The sequence below is a fragment of the Hemitrygon akajei genome, chromosome 12, assembly GCF_048418815.1.
Source record: "Hemitrygon akajei chromosome 12, sHemAka1.3, whole genome shotgun sequence".
Classification (NCBI taxonomy): domain Eukaryota; kingdom Metazoa; phylum Chordata; class Chondrichthyes; order Myliobatiformes; family Dasyatidae; genus Hemitrygon; species Hemitrygon akajei.
This window is the reverse complement of record NC_133135.1, coordinates 95092991-95119789: the sequence shown is the minus strand read 5'-3', so window position 1 is coordinate 95119789 and position 26799 is coordinate 95092991. Positions and strand designations below refer to the sequence as shown.

Here is a 26799-nt window from a genome sequence, read left to right as displayed (position 1 = left end):
ACAACCCAGAATACAATGCAGCCAACTCTATCCTTCTGAATTGTGGCCACCGTTATAAAGCTGGAAGCAGGGCAGACAGTTTTGGCCCAGAAAGATCCCACAAAAACAACTGGATAATGACTCAAACATGAGGAAATCTGCAGATGCTGGAAATTCAAGCAACACTCACAAAATGCTGATGGAATGCAGCAGGCCAGGCAGCATCTATAGGAAGAAGTACAGTCGACATTTCAGGTCGAGACCCTTTGTCAGGACCCTTTGAGAAGTTGACTGTACTTCTTCCTATAGATGCTGCCTGGCCTGCTGCATTCCACCAGCATTTTGTGAGTGTTGGTTGGATAATGACTGATGCATTGGGATTTGTCACCATCTGAATCCTGATATGCTGGAATATCTCATCCTGCTATCACAGAGGCATGGATTTATCACAATTAGTCACGTCTCAGTTTAATGTGGTTTTGGAAAGACAACACCTCTGGCCATTTTAACTCTGTATTTCTTCTCCACATACACTGCTTGATTAGCTGAGTGTTTTTAGTTGTCCCTCTTATACATCAAATAGCACAGCTCTCCCTCAGTACTGTCCTTCCTAGTGTGACCCTCCCTCAATACCACCCATTCTTTTTACAAAATTAAAAGTTTATTTACATAACAAATACACAAGGTACAGCCATTCAGTATTTACAAGACAGTAAGTATACGTAGATTAAAATATCGTTACTACCATCTATAAAACAGTCAATACCCTGGGGAGCCCACTGTTCCTGGAAATCCTCAATGTACCAATTGCAACTGTATGCTCCCTCTCCAAGGACAGCTGGGCATGAATGTATCCTAGGAAAAGGGGCAGGCAGTCTTGGCCAGCCCCAGGAGCAAGCCCATCAGGAGATCCTTCTCACCACCTGCTCCCTTCTGAACTGGATCCCCGTATATGAGGAGCACGGGACTAAAATGCAGCCAGAACCTCAGCAGCAGCCCCTTTAGAAACTCAAACAGAGGCTGCAACCTCTCACATTCTGTGTCAGCACAGTACACTGACTCTTCACGGCCACAGAATGGACAGGTGGACCTGCTCTAAAACCTGTTGTACGGTACTGCCCAATGCAACATCTTCCACCCTAGGTCCCCAAGGTATGGAGGTATGGAGGTCCCTGTGTAAAGAGACTTTTACTGGGGACCTCCTCTGCTGCCAGATGGTAACACGGACCACCAAGGTGAGTCCGGTTGGCAGATGAAGGAAAGGAATTGAAAGGTGTGCAGGAGTAGCCCATATAAGAAACACTTTGGAGTGTCACAGAAGGGCACGGTGGGCATTCCCGCAAGATGGCTTATGTCATGCAGGACCCTCTCCTCTGTGGTCTCCCGAGGCCTGGGTCCAATGAGCACATCGTGCGGCAGTGTAACCAGAACCCCTCCACTTCTCCACGACCCTCGACACCCACTGTAATAGGATCAGGATCAGCTCCCCCAGCAACCAGAGCACTGTCCAACGGCGCAGGAACACCCTGTCTGGATGAGGCTCGACCCTATACACTTCACAGTTCCCAGCAGAAGCGGGGTAGTTCTCTCAAAGTGGCACAGCTGACGCCGTCCACCGGGATTCATATGCCCTCCTGCAGGCGGAGAAAGTGCATCGCCAGCAGGCCATTTCGGAGGTTAGTCACAGTACAGGTATCTCTGCAGGTTTCTGAGGCAGAGAGCTGCCAGCTTGGTGTGTATGCAAACCAAGAACTAACTGCTCTCTGTGATTGGAAGACCCAGGACCACTGCAGAGACCCAAGGCCTCCTATTGCCCCAGTAGAAGTCCTCTAGCCTCTTCTGGATCCTGGATACAAATGTCGTGGGTGGGACTGAAGTAGTCAGCCCGTATCACACCATGGAGGTGACCAGCTGATTGATAAGGAATGCGCTCCCTCAGTACAAGATTGCACGAAGGAGGCCTGACCAGCGCCCCAGCCAGGCAGAGACCTTTGTCTCTAAATACTGCCAGTTCGCTGGCCAGGGCTCCTCTGTCAAGATCAGGTAGACCCCCAAGTAGAGGAGGTGCATGGTGCTCTATGCAAAGGGCCTCAACCCCTCTGGTAGGGAGTCCACCTACCACTGACCCACAAAGTGGCCTGCACTCTTCCCAGTTGACCCTTGCAGACAATGCATCCAAGGAGACCTGCTGGCAGTCTCGCATTCTCTGCAAGTCATCTGGGTCAGTGACAATAGGGAGGATATCATCGGCGTAAGCCGACAGGACGATCTCCATGTCTGGTTCATATAGAACCAAACCTGTTAACCTCTTGCAAAGAAGGCACAGGAATATCTCCACACAAACCAACTATCCCAACATGGGGCACTCCTGACGCACCCCCGCCCCCAAAACACAAGGGTGCTGTTAAGGACCCATTGATCTTAACTAGGCCCTCTGTGGCAGTGTATAACAGTCAGACATGGGCCATAAAATGTTTGCAGAGATCCAAAAAGGTACTCGTGGTCCACCCTGTCAAATGCCTTCTCTTGGTCGAGGGAGAGAAGAGCGAATGACATTCCAGCCTCCTGGCACAGGTAGATCAGATCCCGGACAATGTGGATATTGTCCTGGATCGACTGCCCCGGGACCACGTAGGGCTGGTTAGGGTGGACCACTTGCGCCAGCACGGAGCCCAGACGGCCATTGCCTGGGCAAAGATCTTGCACTGCAAAATGTGAAGGGATACTGGGCGCCAATTCTGCAGGCAATGAAGATCCCCCTTCTTTGGCAGCAGGGCCACGACTGCTCTGTGCCAGGAGAGTGGTATCTCACCCATCACCATACTCTCCCGCAGTACTCCTGCATAATCTGCCCCTCTCCCAGAAGGGCCCAGAGAAATTTGAGGATCAACCCATCTCGCCCTGGGGACTTGCCTTTCTGTAGCCAGTTGAGGGCACCAGTCAGCTTCACCAAAGTTAGTGGTGCATCAAACTGCTCAGCACGCCCAGGGCTGACCCTCGGCAAGTCCTCCCACAGATCCTTGTGTGTATCCTCACTGCATGGGTCTGGCGAGAGTAGCGCCTCATAAAAGAAATGAACTTAAGCAACAATTCATGTCAGAACAATTCATGTCAGATCCATTATGGAGGAGCTATTCTCAGCCAATAACTCCACGAGCTGCCAGCAGATACCCCTCTTCTCAACAGAGCATCTGGACCCATAATCTCAGGTATGCGCCTTGGGACCTCTCAAGCTGCAGGTGCCTCAGTGCCTCCTTCTTCCGCTGATACCTATCCTAATGGTCCCTATTGATTGGCCCTAGCCAAGACTCCAAGTCAATTAGCTCCTTCTTGAGCCTATCGATCCTGGATATCAACACACATATTCCTGGCAGAACAGTTGGACACAAGCCTTGCCCATATCCCACCTGAGCCTCAGAGAGGTGAAACTCCCCTGCTCCTCCTGCCAGGTATTCAAGAACTGCCGGAATGAATCCTGGAACCAGCCACCTCCAGCAGCAGGTTGTTGAAATGCCAGTACATGGACCCTACCCGTGTGGGCAGCGCATTCAGCTCTGCCCACACCAGTTGGGGTCTGAGCACACAACTGGCCACATGGAGGTAGCCAACACCTGGGACACCTGGGAGGTGTACAGTTGATTGATCCACAAGCCCCCAACCCCTCCGTACCTCCTTGAGAAACACAAGGTCATGGTGAAGGCTCCGCCAAACATCGGCCACCTCCGAGGACACAACTTCCTCACCGATGCTTAACTACCCTTTCCTTGAGGGTTCTGTTGAAATCACCCTCCAGGATAATGCTATGATCTATGATCTATGACCTATGATCTATGACCTCAGCAATGCAGACACCTTTTAGAACAGGTGCACCTGTATCGAGTCGGGCTCAGGGGTGCACACATTTACAAAATGCATTGGCACGCCATCCTGATGCACAGCAAGGTGAAACAGACAGCCAGGCACAGGTTCCTGAACATACACTGTTTCAGGCTGGAAAAAAAAGGGGTCAAAAAGATGGTTATCCCACTGGAAGTAGAGCTGAGGTGGCTCATGTGGACCATCTCTCACCATTTCCAGAAGCCAAGGTGGATTAGTCTCCTGGAACGGTGTGAGTTTCCTGCAGGAAGTTCACCGCATATCTGCTGTCCAGGAGGACAGAAAGATGATGGAATCTGCACAGATTCCCCCTACCGCCATTGATGTTAAGGGTCATAACACTCAGCTTCATGGCGCACCTTATTGAGACCCCTCACCAGAGCTCCTGGGAGAAGAAGCAGAGCTCCTTCAAGCCCTCTCCCATCTTCACCCTACTCCAGGGACTCCAGGAGTCTCTTTTGGGAGGGCATCCCAAATGTCCTCTTTCTTTAAGAATCGTGGTTTCCCTTCTGCTGTCATCAATGATGCCCTAACCCGCATCTCTTCCATTTCCCGCACTTCAGCCCTCACCCCATCCTCCCGTCACCACAACAGGGACTGTGTCCCCCTTGTCCTCATCTATCACCCCACCAGCCTCCGGATCCAGCATATTATCCTCCGCAACTTCCGCCACCTTCAACAGGACCCCACCACTAAGGACATCTTTCCCTCTCTACCCCTCTCTGCTTTTCGCAGGGATCGTTCCCTCCGTGACTGCCTGGTCTACACGTCCCTCCCCACAGATTTCCCACCTGGCACTTATCCCTGTCCCTACACCTCATCTCTTACAACCATTCAGGGCCCCAAACAGTCCTTCCAGGTGAGGCAACACTTCATCTGTGAGTCTGTTGGGGTCATCTATTGCATCCGGTGCTCCAGGTGCGGCCTCCTCTACATCGGCGAGACCCGACGCAGATTGGGGGACCACTTCGTTGAGCACATCTGCTCCATCCGCCACAACAGACAGGATCTCCCGGTTGCCACTCACTCTACTGCCATGATGAGGCCAAACTTCGGTTGGAGGAACAACATTTCATACCAAGTCTCCAGCCCCTTGGTATGAATATCGAATTCTCCAACATCCGGTAATTCCCTCCCTTTCCCTTCCCCCATCCCACCTTCACTCTGTCTCCTCTTCTAGCTGCCTATCACCTCTCATGACTCTGCCTTCTATTACTACCCATAGTGCTTTCCCCTTAGATTCCTTCTTCACCTCTCCTGCCTATCTCCTCCCTGCTTCCCCTCCCCCACCCCCTCCTTCTTTAGTCCTGACGAAGGGTCTCGACCCGAAACGTTGACTGCTCATTTCAACGGATGCTGCTCGACCTGCTGAGTTTATCCAGCCTTTTTGTACGTCTTGATTTGACCACTGCATCTGCAGTGTACTTTGTGTTTACCAGGAGTCTCTTAAATTGATGCCACTCCTTATGGGTCACCTCAGCTCCCCTTCCCTTCTTTTGGAGGACCATATGGATTGACGAAACTACCCCTTCCAGACCTGACCAGCGATCTGTGGCCAACTGGGACTTGAAAGGTTTCCTCCAGTAGTCCCTCACGACAGCCCAATCTCCTCCAGAACCCCTCCCCAGGGAATATGCACTTTGAGTGCGCAGTCTTGTACAAAGGCACATCCATCTCCCCACACGCTCTCTCTATAGTGGCGCTGCTCACCAGCCTGGAGGTCAGCCTGGAAGATGCCTCCCCAGCAGAGGGCCCCTAGACGACAGGGCTATCCTCCAGCTTGAGGGAACATACTCCGCACATGCTGCCTTTACAGGGGATAAATCCTTTCCCTCCTCCTCTGGATCCTGATCCCCAGTACAGGGGATACATCCCTCCGTCATTTCAGGCCACAGACATGCTGAGGCACGCTGACCTCCATTACGGAGGCGTCCTCAGCCTCTGGCACCACCTCCCCTCCCCCAACTTTCCCATGCTTTTGCTGGATTTCGGGAGCCATGGGACCCTCTGGGCATGATTCAACAGCAACAACCTGCTCCTTCTCTTGGGGATTATCCTGATATGGTGAAACGCATTGACTCCACTTCCCAGCTTTAGAGGTGAGGCTCTATTACCTGATGATCTGTCTCCACATATTGCACAGATGTGCTTGGCCATTGAGTTGGGGCTGTAGGAGTTCAAATTTCCATGTCCAGTCAAGCCAGGAGGTGGCTTAATATCCTCTGTGCTGCTGACATTGTTCACCGCATTAATCTGAATAGAAAACACAAGAGAATTGTAACATATCAGCTCTCTCTGTTCAGAGGCACACCACCCATTTAATCCCTTTGCACTCCCTCCAATCACAGACCCCACCTACATAGATCCCTTTGCAGGTGATGTCACAGACATGTCACTGCAGAATGTTGACTTGTCCAAGAGGATCCTGTTAAGCCATTACAGATGTGCTAGAGAAAGTCTCCTGCCAGGTTCCATTTCTGCTTGGCAATGGCAACTGCTGTGATTTGTACTGACAGAACCTGCAGAGAGTGGTGAACATAACACTGTCCAACACAGGCTCGTCATTTCCAGCCAGTTTATCTTTATTTTATTGAGATATAGTACAGAGTAGGCCCCTTGGCCCTTCGAGCTGTGCCTTCCAGCGACCCCCGATTTAACCCTAACCATATCACAAGACAATTTACAAAGACCAATTGACCTACTGACCGGTACACCTTTGGACTGTGGGAGGAAACTGGAGCACCTGGAGGAAAATCACGTGGTCAGGGGAAGAATGCACAAACTCCTTACAGGGAGCAGCGGTGGGAATTGAACCCAAGTAGCTGGTGCTGTAAAGCGTTGTGCTAACCACTACACTACTGTGCTGCCTAACTTCACAAACACTGACAACATTGTTGAGGATGCCTGCCATCCTGGCCATTCCCTGTTCTTTCTTCTGCCTTCTGGAGTAGATATAGGAACTGGAAAGCCTGGATGTCCAGACTAAATAGCAACTTCTTCCCCACATCTTTTTATTTATTTATTAAGATACAGCAATGGAACTGGCCCTTCTGGCCCCTCAAGCTGTGCTGTCCAACAATCTCTGATTTAACCCCAGCCAAATCATATGACAATTTACAATGACCATTTACCCCAGCAACTCAAATGAAGGGTCAAAGTGCATTGCAGCAAAAATATGTAGGTGATACAATGGCTTGTAAGGACACACTCTGCTAAAGGATTTAGCTGGTACAGATAAGTAAGCAAACTTTGACAGATTAAATACAAATATGTGAAATAGTGAGGTTGGTTGAGAATAGAAAAGTAGAATATTGTTTGTGTGCTGCCTTTATGGCAGTTATTTAGTTTATAATATTTTCGCGTAGTAATTTGTTAGCATTTTTTAGTTAAAGTTAGGATTGTTTAAATCAATTGATTTGTCTGTAATACATCGCGGCTGCGATGACGTCACATCCGGGTTCGCCGCGTCTTGTGGGGAATTACCGGTTTGAGATTCACGCAAGGGTGGGGGTCACTCACATGTGCCACCATAACGCTGACTAGGGTCTCTCTATGCACCAAAGACACAGTGAAAGCAACGCTGTAAGTCATTAGAAAATTGGTATTTTGAGTTAGAATGTTAACGCCGATTCTGTTAAAAGTAACGACGGTCGGTAAGGTTTACCTTTTCGTCAGTTAAAGAGTCGGGATAGTTTGTATTGAAGTATATCTAAAGCAGCCAATGGAGCAGCTAGATTCTGACTGTATGCTGCACTTTAATGTAATGTAGTTATCGTAGTTTTACCTTTGCAAGTATTCACAATGTAAATGTGATATTTAGAAGGAAACAAACACTGTACCAATCCTGTATTGTTTTTCAACAGTTTTCACCATGCGTTAATGTGAAGAGTGAACAGTAAATGGTTAATCTTACTGCGGTCTCGTTTGCATTGATTCTGGTTTATCTCGACGTTTACCTCGGCGTTACTTCACACCCGAGCGAGAACGTTACAGTGAAAAAGCGGCATTATCAGGTGTTTAAAGTGCAGCCATGTCAACCCGATCCAGCATCAAGTCGTTGTCAAAGTCATCGTCATCCTGCGATAGGGGCAGTAGGGCATCAAGTAAGGCCACCCAAGCAAGAGCGAAAGCAGAAGCCGCCAAGGTGCGAGCGCGCTTTGCCAAAGAAGAATTAGAAGTAAAGATGAAAGCGGCTGCCAGAGAAGCCGAAAACCAGAAGGAAAAGGCTGCCAGAGAAGCCGAAGCGGCTGCCAGAGAAGCCGAAAACGAATTGGAAAGGAAAAGGGTAGAGGCACGGTTAGAAGCGCTGAAGCTAGAACGAGAAGCAGCAGCTGCCGAGGTGGAAGCAGAGTTAATAGAAGACGCCGAAGAAATGCATGATCCGAAGGACGGAAAATCTACCTCAGAAAAGATCGGATTGGAACGTACAAGGGACTATGTCCAATCTCAAATGGAATGGAAGACTCTTTCTTCCTCTCTTTACTTATTCGATAACGTCCCACTTCACGAGGAGTCTTGGAGAGGCCCGACGGCATCACGTCCATCCGAGGAAGATAATTTACCCTCGCAACTCCGCGATGAACCCAGGAATGCAAGGGCTCACGACAAGTACTTCTCGACACCGAACTTACCGGATTTGGGGAGAAGAGAGGCAAAGACTGAGTCCAGACCAGCAAATCCCATAACAGATGTACGCCCTCAGTCATGTACCTGTGGACATGTTCCCTCAGCCCGCACGCCACTTGCAGACGAATCCGTAGCACGGTATTTCGCACGACGGGATCTCGTCACTTCAGGACTATACCAGTTCGACGATAAACCTGAAAATTACAGTGCATGGTACTCCACTTTCACCAACGCTATCGACGGAGTCCAGCTCAGAGCAACCCAGGAGTTGGATCTTATGGCAAAATGGCTGGGAAAAGAATCATGCGAACAGGTGAGACGCATGCGTTCAGTGTACATCAACAAACCCGAGCTAGCATTGAAGAAAGCATGGGAGAGACTTCAGGAGGGCTACGGAGCCCCCGAAATTATTGAGGCGGCGCTATGCCAACGTTTGGGAAATTTTCCTAAGGTGTCAGCCAAGGACCACACCAAGCTAAGAGAATTTGGAGATTTACTCATGGAGATTCAAGGCGCCAAAGAAGATGGCCACTCAGCTGGTCTAGTATACCTAGACACTCCAACCGGGATTAGACAACTCGTGGACAAACTTCCATTTGGGCTGCAGGACAGGTGGTTGTCCGTTGCCTCAGATTACAAGGAAGAACACGAAGGTCAATTCCCTCCCTTCGAGTATTTCACCAGGTTCGTGTGCAAGGAGGCGAAGAAGCGAAACGATCCTAGCCTCATAGGTCCAGGAAGCAGTACAATTTACACCAAGCCAGATAAATCCACTTCGAATAATTCCAACATTACTAAACCAGTCTCAGCGCTTAAGACCCAAGTCCTTACAACTAACAACGACCCTAGCAAGAATTGTCCATTGCATAACAAACCCCACCCTCTCAAAAGATGCAGAACGTTTAGGGAAAAACCCCTCGAAGAGAGGAAGGCCCTTCTCAAGGAGAAAGGAATATGTTTTAGATGCTGTTCTTCGACCTCTCACTGTGCGAGAGAGTGCACGATCGCCATGAAGTGCCTGGAATGTGATAGCACTAATCACGACTGGGCCATGCATCCTGGCCCGTTACCGCAAACCGACGAAGCTCCTTCACCCCCACAACAGGACGGCGGGGAGGGAGAAGCTCACTCCAGGACACCTGTTGTCAGCTCGAGCTGTACGGAAGTTTGCGGTCAAGCTCAGGCAAGCCGTTCTTGTTCAAAGATCTGTCTCACTAAGGTGTACCCTAAGGGAGCCAAAGACAAGGCCATCAAAGCCTACGTAATTCTGGACGATCAGAGCAACCGCTCGCTAGTCAGTCCAAAGTTCTTTAACTTGTTCAACATTGAGAGTGAGCAGTTCCCATACTACCTTAGAACTTGCTCAGGCAACATGAAAACTTACGGAAGGAGGGCCGAAGGCTTCCAGATCGAGTCCCTGGATGGTAAAGTCCTCATCTGTCTCCCCCCACTCGTAGAGTGCGAGAAAATCTTGAATAACCGCACTGAGATCCCGACGCCAAGTGCGGTGCTACACCAACCACATCTCCACCACATCGCCAAATACATCCCAGAGCTGGATCCAGAAGCAGAAATACTCCTGCTATTAGGGAGGGATGTTCTCCGGGTACACAAGGTTAGGCAGCAGGTCAATGGACCACATGACGCCCCCTTTGCCCAACGCCTGGATCTGGGCTGGGTGGTGATAGGAGAGGTGTGCCCTGGCAACGAACACAAATCAACGGTTAACACACTCAAGACCAATGTGCTAGAGAGTAGCCGCCATATGATTCTTCAACACCGCACAAGTTCCATGTGCGTCCAGGAAGCACCACAAGGCTTTAACAAGCGCAAAGTAACTGACGAGACGCTGGGTCAGTCTGTCTTTGCTCAAAAGGAGCATGATAATAAACTCGCTCCATCGGCTCAAGACGCCATCATCTTAAAAACGGAGGACACCAAGGTCTTCAGAGACAAAGCAAATAGTGGGGTCGCCCCACTACCTTTCAGAGAACCACGCCAGTGCTTGCCAAACAACAAAGAGCAGGCAGTCAAGCGGTTCACGCCCTTGCAAAAAACCACGAAAAGGAAACCTGAGATGCAGCAAAGCATCCGATCGACCCACGAGGTACTGGGCACACCAATGGCAGGGGTCACAGCCATTATGAATGCACGACCACTCCTACCCGTGTCTTCTGACCCGGAAAACCCCTTCATACTGTCGCCATCAATGCTCCTTACGCAGAAGGCAGGAGCTGCCCCTCCACCAGGGGACTTCTCCGATAAGGACCTGTACACAAAGCAATGGAGAAGGGACCTTCAAGTTGGAGATTTAGTCCTGCTCAAGGACAAGCAAATCGCCGGCAACTGCTGGCCAATGGCCAGAATCACTGCCACATTCCCTAGTAGGGATGGACATGTCAGGGAAGTCGAGTTGAAAACTACCGACCAAGGCGATGGGAAAATTTACCAAAGGCCTGTTACAGAAGTCATTCTACTTCTACCTAACGACTGATTTAGAGACTGAAGTTTGTATTATGTTCATTGTGACCTTACGAAGGTCAAGCGGGGAGTGTGCTGCCTTTATGGCAGTTATTTAGTTTATAATATTTTCGCGTAGTAATTTGTTAGCATTTTTTAGTTAAAGTTAGGATTGTTTAAATCAATTGATTTGTCTGTAATACATCGCGGCTGCGATGACGTCACATCCGGGTTCGCCGCGTCTTGTGGGGAATTACCGGTTCGAGATTCACGCAAGGGTGGGGGTCACTCACATGTGCCACCATAACGCTGACTAGGGTCTCTCTATGCACCAAAGACACAGTGAAAGCAACGCTGTAAGTCATTAGAAAATCGGTATTTTGAGTTAGAATGTTAACGCCGATTCTGTTAAAAGTAACGACGGTCGGTAAGGTTTACCTTTTCGTCAGTTAAAGAGTCGGGATAGTTTGTATTGAAGTGTATCTAAAGCAGCCAATGGAGCAGCTAGATTCTGACTGTATGCTGCACTTTAATGTAATGTAGTTATCGTAGTTTTACCTTTGCAAGTATTCACAATGTAAATGTGATATTTAGAAGGAAACAAACACTGTACCAATCCTGTATTGTTTTTCAACAGTTTTCACCATGCGTTAATGTGAAGAGTGAACAGTAAATGGTTAATCTTACTGCGGTCTCGTTTGCATTGATTCTGGTTTATCTCGACGTTTACCTCGGCGTTACTTCACACCCGAGTGAGAACGTTACAGTTTGAGTGAAGAGTATATTGATTAAATAGCAGCACACACACAGGAGATGGCTTTAACTGGTGTGTTCACATTGCAGCGAGAGAGAGAGAGAGAGAGAGCAATGCATATGTGTAGACAACAGCGCATGCGCAGACAACAGAGCAATACGTAATGCTAACAGTGGGGGAGGGGTCATTGCTTTAAAAAGAAATAGATCCATACATTATACTTCCTTCGCAGGGAGGGACACAGCAGTAATGATAGGAGACTTGATAGTTAGGAAGGCAGACAACAGAATCTGTGGCCACAAAAGAGAAGTTTTGATGGTATGTTGCCTCACAAGTGCTAGGGTCCAGGGTATCTCAAAGTGGCCTGCAAAAGATTCTCAGGAAAGTGAGCAGCCAGATTTCGTGGTGCACATTGGCACAAATGACATTGGTACAAAGGAGAAGGAGTGCATGGTGAGTACAGATGAATGAGTGGCTGAGGAAGTGGTGCAAGGGGCAGGGTTACAGATTTCTAGATCATTGGGATCTCTTCTGGGGAAGGTATACGCGCAGACGACAGATCAATACGTAGTGCTAAGGGGGGGGGGTCATTGCTCTAAAAGAAATAGATCCATACATTACACTTCCTCCTCTTTTAGATTAATGCTATATAAAACTATATATGTACAAAACATTCAATTTCCATTTCATAAACCCATATTCCAAATAAATATGCTTTCACAATAACAGTCCATAGCTAACTTCACAGTTCTAAAGGTTCAGTCTTTTGGGTGGTGCTCTGTTTCTTTCAGGATAGCACCTCTGGACCTGTAGAGTGGCATCAGGTTTGGTAGGTGTCTTGTCTAAGACAATGTTCTCAGTTTCTGGTGTCATGTTGCTATCAGTGACATCATCACTGAGAGGTAAGTCTGGTGACTGTAATGTGTCCGTCTTATTGGATGCAGTCAACTCAGGTGTGTTCTTCGGTTGAGCATCTAGTAACTGGTCCACATGACATCTCCATGTCTGATCTCCAACATCCACTGTGTACAACAGTGGTCCAGTTCTTGAAGCTATCCTTCTCGGTAATCATGCGCTAGGACTTCCTGTCCAATCTTGAAGCTCCTTGCTGCTTCACTTGGTAACTAGCTGAACTGTATATTTTGTACCTCCCTTCGTAGGTCTGGTTTCAGGAGGTCTATGCGAGATCGCAGATTCCTGCTCATGAACTGCATCGCAGGTGTTTGATTTGTTATCACATGAACAGAGTTCCAATATACAAAAAGGAAGTTGCCCACCTTGTGCTGTAGATAAATGTCCTCCTTGTCCATCGCTTTAATGGACTTCATGAAGGTTTGGATAAACCTTTCAGCTAACTCATTCGATGCTGGGTGGTGAGGAGCTGACTTGAAATGTCTGATGCCATTTTTCTTCATGAACAGTCTGAACTTTTCTAATGTGTATTGTGGTCCCTTATCACTCACAATTTGTTCTGGTAAGCTGTTTCTGGTGAAGATAGTCATCAAGATGGAGATAGTCTTTACTGAGGTGATTTCCTTCATTGGTATAATCTCTGGCCATTTTGAATGAGCATCCACAACAATCAGAAAAATGGAGCTCATGAATGACCCAGCAAAGTCAATATGTTCTTTTTGTCCTGGTTGTGATGGCCTCTCCCACGGGTGTAACAGTGCCTGAGGGGATGCATTTTGAACTTTTTGGCACCCTGAACAACTTTAGACAAGTTTTCAATCTGTTTATCTATTCCCTTCTCAAAAAATTCCCACTAGCATTAAACAGCTGTGACAGCCTCAGGTTAATGCTACCACTTGGGCTGCAGTGCCTATGACACTACATTGAGAGCTTTGATTGAGTGCCAGTCTATTTGGATTTTTCTAAACTATTCAAGTCTGAAAAGTGCTGGCCCTCCTATTTTCAATACATTAAACTCTAACTGCTGTGCTTTTCCTCCATATATCACATTCACCTTCAGTTTGCCTTTGGGAGGCACTTTTTCATCTGTGTAGATCTTTAGTATCACTGAGGTCTTCTCTAAAGAACAGTCTGTTGTAGTCAGCCTCTGGCATTATGGACAAAGCTGACCCTGTATTCAGCTCCATTTTCAGTTTTACACGAGACATACCTATTGTGATCCAGATGATTCTGTGATCTGCTTCAGTTATACTACGCAGTTCCAGGCATGACAGTTCACCTTTGTCAGACTCCTTTTTCTTATATTTGGTAACCTTATGCATTTGCTTAGTTTTGTGTTTGAGACTTTTCCCTCAGTTGCGCTTTTCGTCTGCCTTACACATTCTATCAATGTCAACTTGTTTGTGACACTTTCTGAGGCTTTGAACCAACAGTTATTTGTATCATGGGAGGATTTGCCACATTGATAACATCTTTGGCTTTCTGGGACATCTTGAGCATTTCACATTCTAACCTCCTTTTCTGTAGTTCTGCTGCATCCTTTGCTGTAGTCTCCAACAATATTGCAATGGCCAATGCCTGTTCTAGGGTTAGGTCTCTTTTGGACAATAGCCTCTTTTGAGTGCTTTGACTATGCATGCCAGATACAAGCCTGTCCCTTACTGCATCAGAAAGTCCATCTCTAAAGTCAGAGTACTGGGAAGATTTGGAAGGTTCCGCAATTCATCTTTTGACTGATTCCTTTTGAAAAATCTATATCTCTCACCTATTACCAATTGGTTTAGGGCTCAAGTGATTTTGTAAAGTTGTAACAATTTCAACAAACATCTTGCTTCTGGCTTTGCAGGCTTTAAGAGACTGTACATTCTTGCACCCATTAAGTAGGGGCTTTCTTTTACTCCTCCACATTGTTCGCATTACAATAAAGTTCCACCCTCTCAATATACGAATCCCAGCCTTCATTAGTGCTATCAAATTCATCAACTTTCCTGACTGAAGCCATCACCACATTACTTTCACTTTAAATTCTGTGATTCGGAGCAAGAAGGCTGCGAGTGAATGGCTGATTTTTTGGGGCAAAGACAGCTTTTTACTACTCGGGGTAAAAGAGAAGCGAGACTGCGCTGGTGCGTGACATCAGCCAGTAGAGTGCAAAAGGTTTAAAAAGGCAAGGAATCTTAAACGGTTTTTGATTCGGAGCAGGAAGGCTGCGAGTGAACAACTGATTTTTCAGAGTGAAGGGAGTTTTTACTAATCAGGGTAAAAGAGGGGCGAGATTGCGCAGGCGTGTGATGTCAGCCAGTAGAGTGCAAAAGGTTTAAAAAGAAGACCGCCATATCCAGCAGGCACTGAAGTGAGAGGTGGCAGAGTGATAAGGCTTTGGCTCAATGGGCTTAGGCGGTAACGGGACGAGGCAAAGTGTTATTTGCAGAAAGGAGAAAGTATGTCTGTGAGGCCAGTTTTCTGCACTCGATGTCAGATGTGGGAGGTCCTGGAGTCTCCCAGTCGGCCATATCTGCACCAGGTGAGTCAAACTGCAGCTCCTGAGGGACTGAGTTAGGGAACTAGAGATGCAGCTCCATGCCCTTCGCCTGGTCAGGGAAAGTGAGGAGGTGATGGAAAGGAGTTATAGGCAGGTGCTCACACCGGGGCCACGGGAGATAGACAAGTGGGTCACAGTCAGGAGGGGGATGGGGAAGAGTTAGATACCTGAGAGTACCCCTATGGCTGTACCCCTTGACAATAAGTACTCCTGTTTGAGTACTGTTGGGGGGGTGGGGGACAGCCTACCTGGGGGAAGAGGCAGTGGCTGTGCCTCTGGCACAGAGTCTGGCCCTGTGGCTCAGAAGGGTAGGGAAGGGAAGAGGAAGGCAGTAGTGATAGGGGACTCTATAGTTAGGGGGTCAGACAGGTGATTCTGTGGATGCAGGAAAGAAACTCGGATGGTAGTTTGCCATCCCAGGTGCCAGGGTCCGGGATGCTTCAGATCGTGTCCAAGACATCCTGCAGTGGGAGGAAGAACAGCCAGAGGTCGTGGTACATATTGGTACCAATGACATAGGTAGGAAAAGGGAAGAGGTCCTGAAAACAGACTACAGGAAGGAAGTTGAGAAGCAGGACCTCAAAGGTAGTCATCTCAGGATTACTGCCTGTGCCACGCAACAGTGAGAATAGGAATAGAGTGAGGTAGAGGATAAATGTGTGGCTGAGGGATTGGAGCAAAGGGGAGGGATTCAGATTTCTGGATCATTGGGACCTTTTTTAGGGCAGGTGTGATCTGTACAAAAAGGACAGGTTGCATTTGAATCCCGGGGGACCAATATCCTGGCAGGGAGGTTTGCTAAGGCTACTGGGGAGAGTTTAAACTAGAATTGTTGGGGGGTGGGAACCAAACTGAAAAGACTAGGGAAGAGGAGGCTGGCTCACAAATAGGGAAAGCTTGTAGACAGTGCGAGAGAGAGGATAGGCAGGTGATAGAGAAGGGACGCTCTCACACCAAAGGTTTGAGATGTGTCTATTTTAACGCAATGAGTGTTGTGAACAAAGCGGATGAGCTTAGGACGTGGATCAGTATTTGGAGTTATGATGTGGTGGCCATTACAGAGACTTGGATGGCTCAGGGACAGGAATGGTTACTTCAAGTGCCGGGTTTTAGATGTTTCTGAAAGGACAGGGAGGAAGGCAAAAGAGGTGGGGGGTATGACACTGTTGATCAGAGATAGTGTCATGGCTGCAGAAAAGGTGGACGCCATGGATTGTCTACGGAGTCCCTGTGGGTGGAGGCTAGGAATAGGAAGGGGTCAATAACTTTACTGGGTGGTTTTTACAGGCCGCCCAACAGTAACAGGGATATGGAGGAGCAGATAAGGAAACAGATCCTGTAAAGGTGCAATAATAACAGAGTTGTCGTGATGGGAGATTTTAATTGCCCAAATTATCGATTGGCATCTCTCTAGAGCAAGAGGTTTAGGTGGGGTGGAGTTTGTTAGGTGTGTTCAGGAAGGTTTCTTGACACAATATGTAGATAGGCCTACAAGAGGAGAGGCTGTACTTGATTTGGTATTGGGAAATGAACCTAGTAAGGTGTCAGATTTCTCAGTAGGAGAGCATTTTGGAGATAGTGATCATAACTCTGTCTCCTTTACAAAAGCATTGGGCAGAGATAGCAACAGACAAGTTAGAAAAGCGTTTAATTGGAGTAAGGGGAATTATGAGGCTATCAGGCAGGAAATTGGAGGCTTAAATTGGAAACAGATGTTCTCAGGGAAAAGTATGGAAGAAATGTGGCAAATATTCCAGGGATTCTTGTGTGGAGTTCTGTATAGGTACGTTCCAATGAGACAGGGAAGTTATGGTAGGGTACAGGAACCGTGGTGTACAAAGGCTGTAATAAATCTAGTCAAGAAGAAAAGAAAAACTTACAAAAGGTTCAGAGCTAGGTAATCTTAGAGATCCAGAAGATTATAAGGCTAATAGGAAGGTGCTTAAGAAGGAAGTTAGGAGAGCCAGAAGGGGCCATGAGAAGGCCTTGGTGGGCAGGATTAAGGAAAACCCCAAGGCATTCTACAAGTATGTGAAGAGCAAGAGTATAAGACTTGAAAGAATAGGACCTATCAAATGTGACAGTGGGAAAGTGTGTATGGAACCAGAGGAAATAGCAGAGGTACTTAATGAATATTTTAGTTCAGTATTCAGTAGGGAAAAGGATCCTGGTGATTGTAGTGATGACTTGCAGCAGACTGAAAAGCTTGAGCATGTAGATCTTAAGAAAGAGGATGTGCTGGAGTTTTTGGAAAGCATCAAGTTGGATAAGTCGCCAGGACCAGATGAGATGTACCCCAGGCCACTGTGGGAGGTGAGGAAGGAGATTGCTGAGCCTCTGGTGATGATCTTTGCATCATCAATGGGGACGGGAAAGGTTCCGGAGGATTGGAGGGTTGCAGATGTTGTTCCTTTATTCAAGAGAGGGAGTAGAGATAGCTCAGGAAATTATAGACCAGTGAGTCTTACCTCAGTGGTTGGTAAGCTGAAGAAGAAGATCCTGAGAGGCTGGATTTATGAACACTTGGAGAGGTATAATATGATTAGGAGTAGTCAGCATGACTTTGTCAAGGGCAGGTCATGCCTTACGAGCCTGATTGAATATTTTGAGGATGTGACTAAACACATTGATGAAGGAAGAGGAGTAGATGTAGTACATATGGATTTCAGCAAGGCATTTGATAAGATACCCCATGCAAGGCTTATTGAAAAAGTAAGGAGGCATGGGATCCAAGGAGACATTGCTTTGTGGATCCAGAACTGGCTTGCCCACAGAAGGCAAAGAGGGTCATATTTGGCATGGAGGTTGGTGACTAGTGGTGTGCCTCAGGGATCTGTTCTAGGACCCTTACTCTTCGTGATTTTTATAAATGACCTGGATGAGAAAGTGGAGGAATGGATTAGTAAGTTTGTTGATGTCACAAAGGTTGGAGGTGTTGTGGATAGTGTGGAGGGCTGTCAGAGGTTACAGCGGGACATTGATAGGATGCAAAACTGGGCTGAGAAGTGGCAGATGGAGTTCAACCCAGATAAGTGTGAAGCGGTTCATTTTGGTAGGTCAAATATGATGGCAGAATATAGTATTAATGGTAAGACTTTTGGCAGTGTGGAGGATCAGAGAGATCTTGGGGTCCGAGTCCATAGGATACTCAAAGCAGCTGCACAGGTTGACTCTGTGGTTAAGGCGTACGGTGTATTGACCTCCATCAATCGTGGAATTGAATTTAGGAGCTGAGAGATAATGTTGTAGCTATATAGGACCCTGGTCAGACTCCACTTAGAGCACTGTGCTCAGTTCTGGTCGTCTCACTACAGAAAGTATGTGGAAGCCATAGAAAGGGTGCAGAGGAGATTTACAAGGATGTTGCCTGGATTGGGGAGCATGCCTTATGAGAATAGGTCGAGTGAACTCGTCCTTTTCTCCTTGGAGTGATGGAGGATGAGAGATTACCTGAGAGAGGTGTATAAGATGATGAGAGGCATTGATCGTATGGATAGTCAGAGGCTTTTTCCCAGGGCTGAAATGGTTGCCACAAGAGGACACAGGTTTAGGGTGCTGGGGAGTAGGTACAGAGGAGATGTCAGGGGTAAGTTTTTTGGAACAGAGAATGGTGAGTGTGTGGAATGGGCTGCCGGCAACGGTGGTGGAGGCAGATACGATAGGGTCTTTTAAGACACTTTTAGATAGGTACATGGAGCTTAGAAAAATAGAGGGCTATAGGTAAGCCTGTAATTTCTAAGGCAGGGGCATGTTCAGCAAAACTTTGTGGACCGAAGGGCCTGTATTGTGCTGTAGGTTTTCTATGTTTCTTGCTTCTATGAGTCTTTCACTGTGTACTACACACTGTACTCGCGCCTCTGTTAGTGTTTGTGACAGCTTTCTTGTGCTGTTTAATCCTGCTGTTTTGTCCCATTATTGTTGGTGCAGTTTGCGATATTTTCTGACATTCAGGTTCATAGTCGTTGCCAATTTGTTGTGTCTGTGCAGAACTATATATCAATTAAATAAATGCACGCACATGGGTTGGTTGCTTTAAAAGAAATAGATTACAGAGAAAGGCTACACAATGTTGTTGCTCACAGGGATTTCAGGATCCTGGCAAGATTTAGAAGGTAAACGAGACATAGAACATCAGAGTGTACAGCACAGGAACAAGCCCTTTGGCCCAGTATGTCTAAGCCAAATTAATCTCTTCTCCCTACCTATATCCTAACATTCTCTGAATATTCATCATTGATCTAAAAATCTCTTAAACATCTCCATCATACCTACTTCCACTACTGCCCTGGCAACCAATTAGAGCACCCACAACTATGTGTGTAGAAAGACTTGCCTTGTCCTTTAACATTTCCCCACTGACCTTAAATTTATGCTCTCACGTACTTTACATTTCTACTTTGGGAAAAAGATTCTGGCTGTTGATCCTATCCATGCCTCAGATAATTTCATAAACTTCTACCAGGTCTCCTCTCAGCCACTGATGCTCCAGAGAAAGCAACCCAAGTTTTTCCAATATCTCCTTATAGCTCATACCCTCTAATCTAGAAAGCAGCTGTATCCTTCCTGCAAAGGCAAGACTGAATTGGTGTGCAGTCTCTTCCAGGTAAAATTAATTAGCACCAAAATAAACAGATTCTATTCATTTCTGGTGCTTATGAAGACAGGAGGAAAGGTAATGGGTGGGAGTGGGGAGAAGGTAATGGTGCATCTCTCATCAGATAGAGGACTCCGGGTCATTTACCCATCCCGTTCCATGTGTCTAACAGAAGTAGGGTGAATGTGACAGAAATAAGCAAAGCCTCCTATTGATGATCTTTATCAGAAGCAGATTAGCAGAGGTTAAGAATGACTTGGATGTGCTGGCCCACATGGTCAAACAGAGGACACCTTGTTCTACATGTGGGGTGAGGGCTGTTAGTAAGAAAATAAGAAAATCTGCCCCCTGTGAGTGCATTAATTTCCACAGCATTCACCGGTCTCAGATCAAAGTATTCCACTGTTCAACAGGAAGATTGCAAGTCACAACCTGTGACTAGTGCTCTGCCACAGGGATTGGTGCTGGGTCCACTGTGGTTTGTCATTTTCATTAATGATCTGGATCACAATATTGTTAACATGGTTAGTAAGTTTGTAGATGACACCAAAATTGGTGGTGTAGTAGATAGAGGGACATAGATGCAGAGAGAAGTAGGCAGAAGAATGTCAAATGGAATGTCAAAAGTCCAAAGTTTTGGGCTTTTGTATATTAAACCAGGCAGAACTTGAACAGTAAATGGCAGGACCCTGGAGTGTGTTGTAGAACAGAATTCCCTGAAAATGGATATACAGGTAAACAGGGCGGTGAAGGAAGTGTTTGGTTTGATTGCCTTTATCAGTCAGGACATTTGGTACAAGAGTTGGGATGTCATGTTACAACATTGATGAGACCACACTTGGAATATTGTGTGCAGTTCCAGTCACCCAGGTATAGGAAAGGGTGCAGAGCAGATTGATGAGGAAATGGCCAATCCTGAGTTATAAAAGGAGAATGGACAGGTTGGGACTGTTTCTCCTGGAGCAAAAGAAGCCGATACATGACCTGGAAGAGTTTTATAAAATCATGAGGATGTGGATAGGGTGAAATGTTACCAGCTTTTCCCAAGGGTAGGATAATTTAAAACAAGAGGGAATGGTTAGATGAGAGGGTACTTGAGTAAAAGTTTTCCACACAGAGGGTGCTAGATATGTGGAATCAGATGCAAGAGAAAGTGGTATAGGTATGTACAATTACATTATTGAAAAGACATTAAACAGGTACAAGGGTGGGAAATGTTTAGAGGGATCTGGGCCAAACACAGGCAATGGGACTAGCTCAAACAGGCAACTTGGTTGGCATGGAAGAGTTGGGCTGAAGATCTGTTTCTGTTCAGTGAATTGATAACTTAAACCAATTTCTGTCAGAGGTAGTTAATGCAGCACCAAAGGTGCTGACACCATCACCTGCTCAATATATGACATGGGAATTCAGGTGACTTGTGACAGGGCAGCCTTCAGAAACATGAGCATTCAGTCCCTTGTGACCATTCCATCATTCTTTGAGGTTATGGCTGCTGTACTTTAGCAAGAATCATGTCACTAAACTCCATGTGTGTGTGAACAAGTCACAATTGGTTCATTGCTTAATAAATCTACATTCTCTGCAGTCAATCTATCAGCCATCGATTCTCTGCCTCTATAATCCACCTCTGGTTTCTGGGCTCCATTCATTATTCCTGGCTGCATGGGTTTGCTGCTGAGAGTTTCAAAATGCACCTGGAATTCCCCCAGGATCTTCCCAGTAGCTCAGATGTGGGGCTGGCCAATTTTGGAAGGGCACTTTAAAAAGACCAAAGGCTCATTTTCTTAGCCTGCTTGATGTTATTTCAGAAACATAATCACATATGTATGTCATGAAATATGTTGTCTTGCAGCAACAGTGTATGATGTAAAAATTACTATGTCGTAATAAATAAATAGTGAGAAAAAGGAATGTAGTAGAAGAAGAGAATTGTAGGCATGTTCAGGAGGAAAGGAATAATCAAAAACTCCTGTTCATGAAAAGCAAAAAACTCAGTTGCTGGAAATTTGAAATAAAAGTTGAAAATGCTGGAAACTCTTTTCAGGTCAGGTAGCATTTATGGATGGAGATTCAGGTCTGAATGGTGGATCCCAGAGCTGAACCATTAACTAGAACATACAGCAATACAACACAAGAACAGACTCTTTGGCCCACAGTGTTATGCCAAGCTAATTAAGCTGATGAGAACTAATTCCTGCTGTCTGTCCACAGTTCATATCCCCTCCCCATTCTCTTTGTTCTGTTGCTCTTTCCACAGATGCTGCCTGACCTGCCAAATTATTCCAGTATTTTCTGCTTTGTCAATTGCTCATGAGCTTTATTGGAAGCACTGGGTTTATGGTTGGGAAGTGGCTTGGCTGTGAAGATCCACACAGTTCAACAGACAGTGTGTGGACATAAATTAGAGAAAAGCAAAGGAGGAACAGGAGTGGGCGAGATGGGTGATGGTGTGGGGTGGATGTAGCAGGAGAGTTGTGTGGACCCTCTGAAGTCAAGTCAAGTTGCTTTTTATTGTCATTTCGACCATAACTGCTGGTACAGTACACAGTAAAAACGAGCCAACATTTTTCAGGACCATGGTGCTACATGAATAATACAAAAACTACACTGAACTACGTAAACCAACACAAAAACTACACTAGACTACAGACCTACCCAGGACTGCATAAAGTACACAGAGCAGTGCAGGCATTACAATAAATAATAAACAAGACAATAGGCACAGCAGAGGTCAGTAGGTTCGTTGTCTGATGGCTTGGGGGAAAATCTGTTATATAAATAATCAGCTGAATGGCGGCGCCCAGGATTTCGTCCATTTCTGTACTCCCGCCTGGTAGAGGCAGGTTTGGTATTGTCATTTAAAGTAAAATTGGATCGGTATATGGACAGGAAAGGAACGGAGGGTTATGGGCTGAGTGCGGGTCAGTGGGACTAGGTGACAGCAAGCATTCGGCATGGACTAGAAGGGCCGAGATGGCCTGTTTCTGTGCTGTAATTGTTATATGGTTATTTCGTTGCCACACATGTAGTCCAATTTAATGTACATTGGAGAGCAGAATGGATGGGAGGGTCGGCTGGCTAGGGCTTACTTTTTTCCTGGCATGGACTCCTGCTCACTTGCCTCACTTCCGCTTCCTCACACACCGCTTACAACGTCCCCAACTCCGGCCAAGACAGGATCTTCAAGTCAGGATGGAAGGAGTTAATCTGGAACTTCTTGTGAGCCAGACCCTGGGATGATGGGGGGAGCTAGCAGCAAGTCCAGGATCTGGATCATTTAGCAGCCTGGATACTAACTCCCAGAGGCCAGTGCTGTCACACTGCATTACCCAGATAACTGGCCCTCTGAGTATCCCAGCCTTTCACCACAACACCTCAACTGCCCCCTAAAAATAGAAGGTGGTGGCTTCCTTCTGGCTGACTACATCGAATACAAGTAGCAGCAGTGTATTTAACTCTACCAGTCCCAGTACAAAAGCCAATGCCAAGTTTTAGAGAAGCAGAGGGACCCCGTGACAGAGGGTGAGTAAGTGGAAGCCATGTGATTACTGCTCACCAGTGCACACAACCACACTTCCCTCATTGCCCAAGGAGACTGTTGAGCCCCTGGTGTTCTTCCTTTCCTGGGAGATGCTTAAGTTCTCCAATATCAATTAGTTCTGGAGGGAGTTCAGAATTTTGCACCATTATACTCAAGAGTTTATTTTCTTGCTTGATTCTGATACCAGTTATAAGATTAACCTTTAACTGTGTCAGAGGCGGCCTCCAACTTCCTACACCCACAGCTTCATTTAAAACCGTGCTCCATAGCAACTCTTTCTGTAGCCATGGCAACCTCACATCTAACCTTGATCATCTCTTCCCAGATGGAAGAGCCCTCATCCACTCTGCCTTGTCCGTTAACCTGGACTCAATCAGCCTCTCAGCATTGCTTCTCGAGTTTGAATAATCCCTATGTGCCTTGATCATAAGGAGATGAAGTGCAGTTTATCCAAATGCTGTCTGATTTGGACATGAACTCCTCTGATTCTATGCTTCAGAATGAGTACTTCATTATCTGCTTGGCCTCAGAACATAGTACACCACAGGACAGGCCCTTCAGGTTGTGGTGTCTGTATCAACTGTGATGCCAATTTAGGCTAGTCCCATCTGACTTCAGGTGGTCTGTATCCCTCCCTCCGTGCTTGTTCATAAGCCTCTCCAAATGAATCATAAACCTTGCTATTGTATCTGCTTCTACCACTTGCCCTGGCAACACATTCCAAGCACCTCTACTCTGATCAAAACTTGTACATTTTCTTTAAACTTTTCTCTCTCACCAATGTCTCTAGTATTTGACATTTCTGTCTTAGGAGACCACATATGTATCCTACCTATGCTCTTCATAATTTTATATATTTTAAACATGCCGCCTAACAGTGACTTCTTTGCTTGCATCTTTGGAAACAGCTCTACCTTTAATATCCCTTTTTTCCTTTTCAGAGTTCTTTTGAAGATCCTGACCCAAAGTTACACGCTGACTTTGGTTTTTTGCGGAAATTGGACCCATTCTCAGCAGCTTTTCGGTATGCCAAGGACGCGGCCTGGAAGACTAGCCGCTTTCAGGATACGGATTTTCATGGCTCCGGAGGCGAGCAGATTCAAGGCCGGTGCTGCCACCTGATGTATCGTGGGAGTACATGGAAGATCGAAAGCAGTGAGCTGGCTGCTGGCTGTGTGCCTGGAGACCCGAGTTCTTTGGGCACAGAGCTTGGAAAAAGCGATGCAACAGACTTTTAACACCATAAATCAGTGAGCTGATTTGTTGTGTCTCCCCTCTCGCTGTGAAACTGGGACACCTCCTTTTCCCTTATTAGGGAGAGAGCGAGAGCCTGCGGTATGCGGAATTACCTGGTGAATGAGTAGCCCTTGGGTTACTGCAAGTCTGTGACCTTATTGATGCTTTGCTACACGCTTGAGTGCTCCGTGGGGGGTGCCGATGCTTTTTGCAAGTGGGGGAGAGGGGGGTCATTGCTTTGTTGCTGCTTATGCATGGGAGGGGGGAGTTGGGGGAGCTTTGCAGTTCTAACATTTAACTGTCACTCATTCTTTCAGGCACTCCTCTGTTTTTGTAGATGTTTGTGAAGAAAAAGAATTTCAGGATGTATATTGTATACAGTTCTCTGACATTAAATGTACCTATTGAAATTGAAATCTTAGTCTTTGCCACTCCAGAAAAAATGATTTTTTGTCCAACCTCGCCTCTTAGCTAATATTGTCTACACCAGGTAATATCCGGAGAAACATCTTCAGCGCCCTCTCCGAAGTCTCTAAATCCTTTCAGTAACAAGGCAACCAGGACTGCATGCAATACTCTAAAAGTAGTTTAACCAAAGTTTTACATAGCTGCAACATGACTTGGTGATTCTTATACTCAGTGCCCTAACCAATGAAATCAGGTTTGACAGAAGCAATCTTTACAATCCTACCTACGTGTGTTGCAGCTTCCAGGGAGCTACAGACAAGCTGCACATCAATGCTCTTTAACATCCTCCCATTTACTGTAAACTTCCCCTTTATTTGACTTTCTAACGAGCAATACCTCATATTTGTCTGGATAGCTTCAAGATGGTGGCACGACGCAGTTTGCAGTGGCCTCTCCGGAGCTGATATCTGTTATTTGTCAAGTGGGGTGCCGTGCACAATCCTAATTTGATGAAAAACAGACGTGGGAGCATGGAGGAACATTTGGAAATCTCCAGGAAGGCCTTCTTCATTGCTGCTGCTGTGAGGTCCGGGTCTCTGCTGGGAAGAACAGGCCCCCAGTCCTCGGGGTCATGTTGCCAGTGGCTAATGGCGGGGGCATCATAGTGCGCTCGGCAGAGGATGGTGCTCAGAGAGGCTGTGCCAGAGGGGATGGTGGGAGGCTCGGAGGTTCGACGGACTCGGGAGTCCGCTGCGGTCAGGGCGCTTTCATTGTGTGCTGCATCTGTGAGGCTGAGTTCGGCGGCGCCGTGCAAGTCCATAGCGGGGGTATTCCCTTCTACTGCCTGCGTGAGATGACGAGTCTATTGGGACCCTGAGGACTTGTGGAAACTGTGTGGTGGTTTCTTTTGACTTTATAGTCTTTTAACATCTTTGGACTATTTTTACTGTGCCCATGGTCTGTTTTTGTTGTAACTATCTATATGTTGTAACTATCTGGTTTTGTGTAGGTCTTGTAGCTTTAGTTTTTGGTTTGTTGGGTGGTAGAGTTGGTCTCCTGACTTGGTGTGTCTGGGTAGTCTTGTTTTGTCTGGTAGATTTGGAGCTCCTTTCCGGGGAACATGATAAGATGGTAGTGCAATATTAATACGCAGCAGCCTCTCTGGACTCTGGATTTGGGGATTGCCAAAGGTTATGTGGATTTTCTGGTGTAGTCTGTTTTGTTGTGTGCTTTTGTGATATCATTCTGAAGGAACGTTGTTTCATTTTTAACTGCATTGGTTTCTAAATGACAATAATTCAATTCAATAAAACCCCAGCTGCCATTTCCCTGCCCATGTCTGCCACTGATCTATATCCTCGGGCAACATTGCTCACCATCCACAACAATGACAATGTTTGTAGTCCTCTGTAAACTTACTAATCAACCCATCCACATTTTCAGCAAGATCATCTATGTAAATCACAAAGGTAATTTTTCTTGTAGTTTAACTTCCTTTATGCTTGCTTATGTTTGTATAATTATACTGTTTGAAGATGATGAACGGATTTTCAGTCAACACACACAAAATGCTGAAGAAACTCAACACGTACAAACAAGCTGGATGAACTCAGCAGGTCCGGCAGCATCCGTGGAAATGAGCAATCAAGTTTCGGGCCAAGACCCTATGTCAGGACTGAAGAAGGAGGGGACAGGGGCCCTATAAAGAAGGTGGGGGGAAGGTGGAAGGTGCCAGGTGAAAAACCAATCAGAGGAAAGATCAAGGGGCGGGGGAGGGGAAACAGGGAGGGGATAGGCAGGAGAGGTGAAGAAAGAATCTAAGGGGAAAGCACTATGGGTAGTAGAAGAAGGCAGAGTCATGAGAGAGG

The 26799-nt window shown here is 46.6% G+C and overlaps 2 protein-coding genes across 5 annotated transcripts in view; one reads left to right on the top strand and one right to left on the bottom strand.

Moving 5' to 3' along the window:
- LOC140737298 (retinoic acid receptor RXR-gamma-B-like) overlaps nt 1-26799 on the bottom strand; it is a 272784-nt gene that overhangs the window by 32310 nt on the left and 213675 nt on the right. For all 4 annotated transcript variants that reach the window (XM_073063703.1, XM_073063701.1, XM_073063702.1 and 1 more), the window contains one exon: nt 5970-6108. In XM_073063703.1, the coding sequence (XP_072919804.1) occupies nt 5970-6108 (139 nt within the window). The remainder of the gene's footprint in view (nt 1-5969; nt 6109-26799) is intronic.
- LOC140737296 (uncharacterized) lies at nt 262-11702 on the top strand. The gene is made up of 2 exons (XM_073063696.1): nt 262-3188; nt 4774-11702. The coding sequence occupies exon 2, from the start codon at nt 7886-7888 to the stop codon at nt 10973-10975; it is 3090 nt and encodes a 1029-aa protein (XP_072919797.1). The 5' UTR covers nt 262-3188; nt 4774-7885; the 3' UTR covers nt 10976-11702.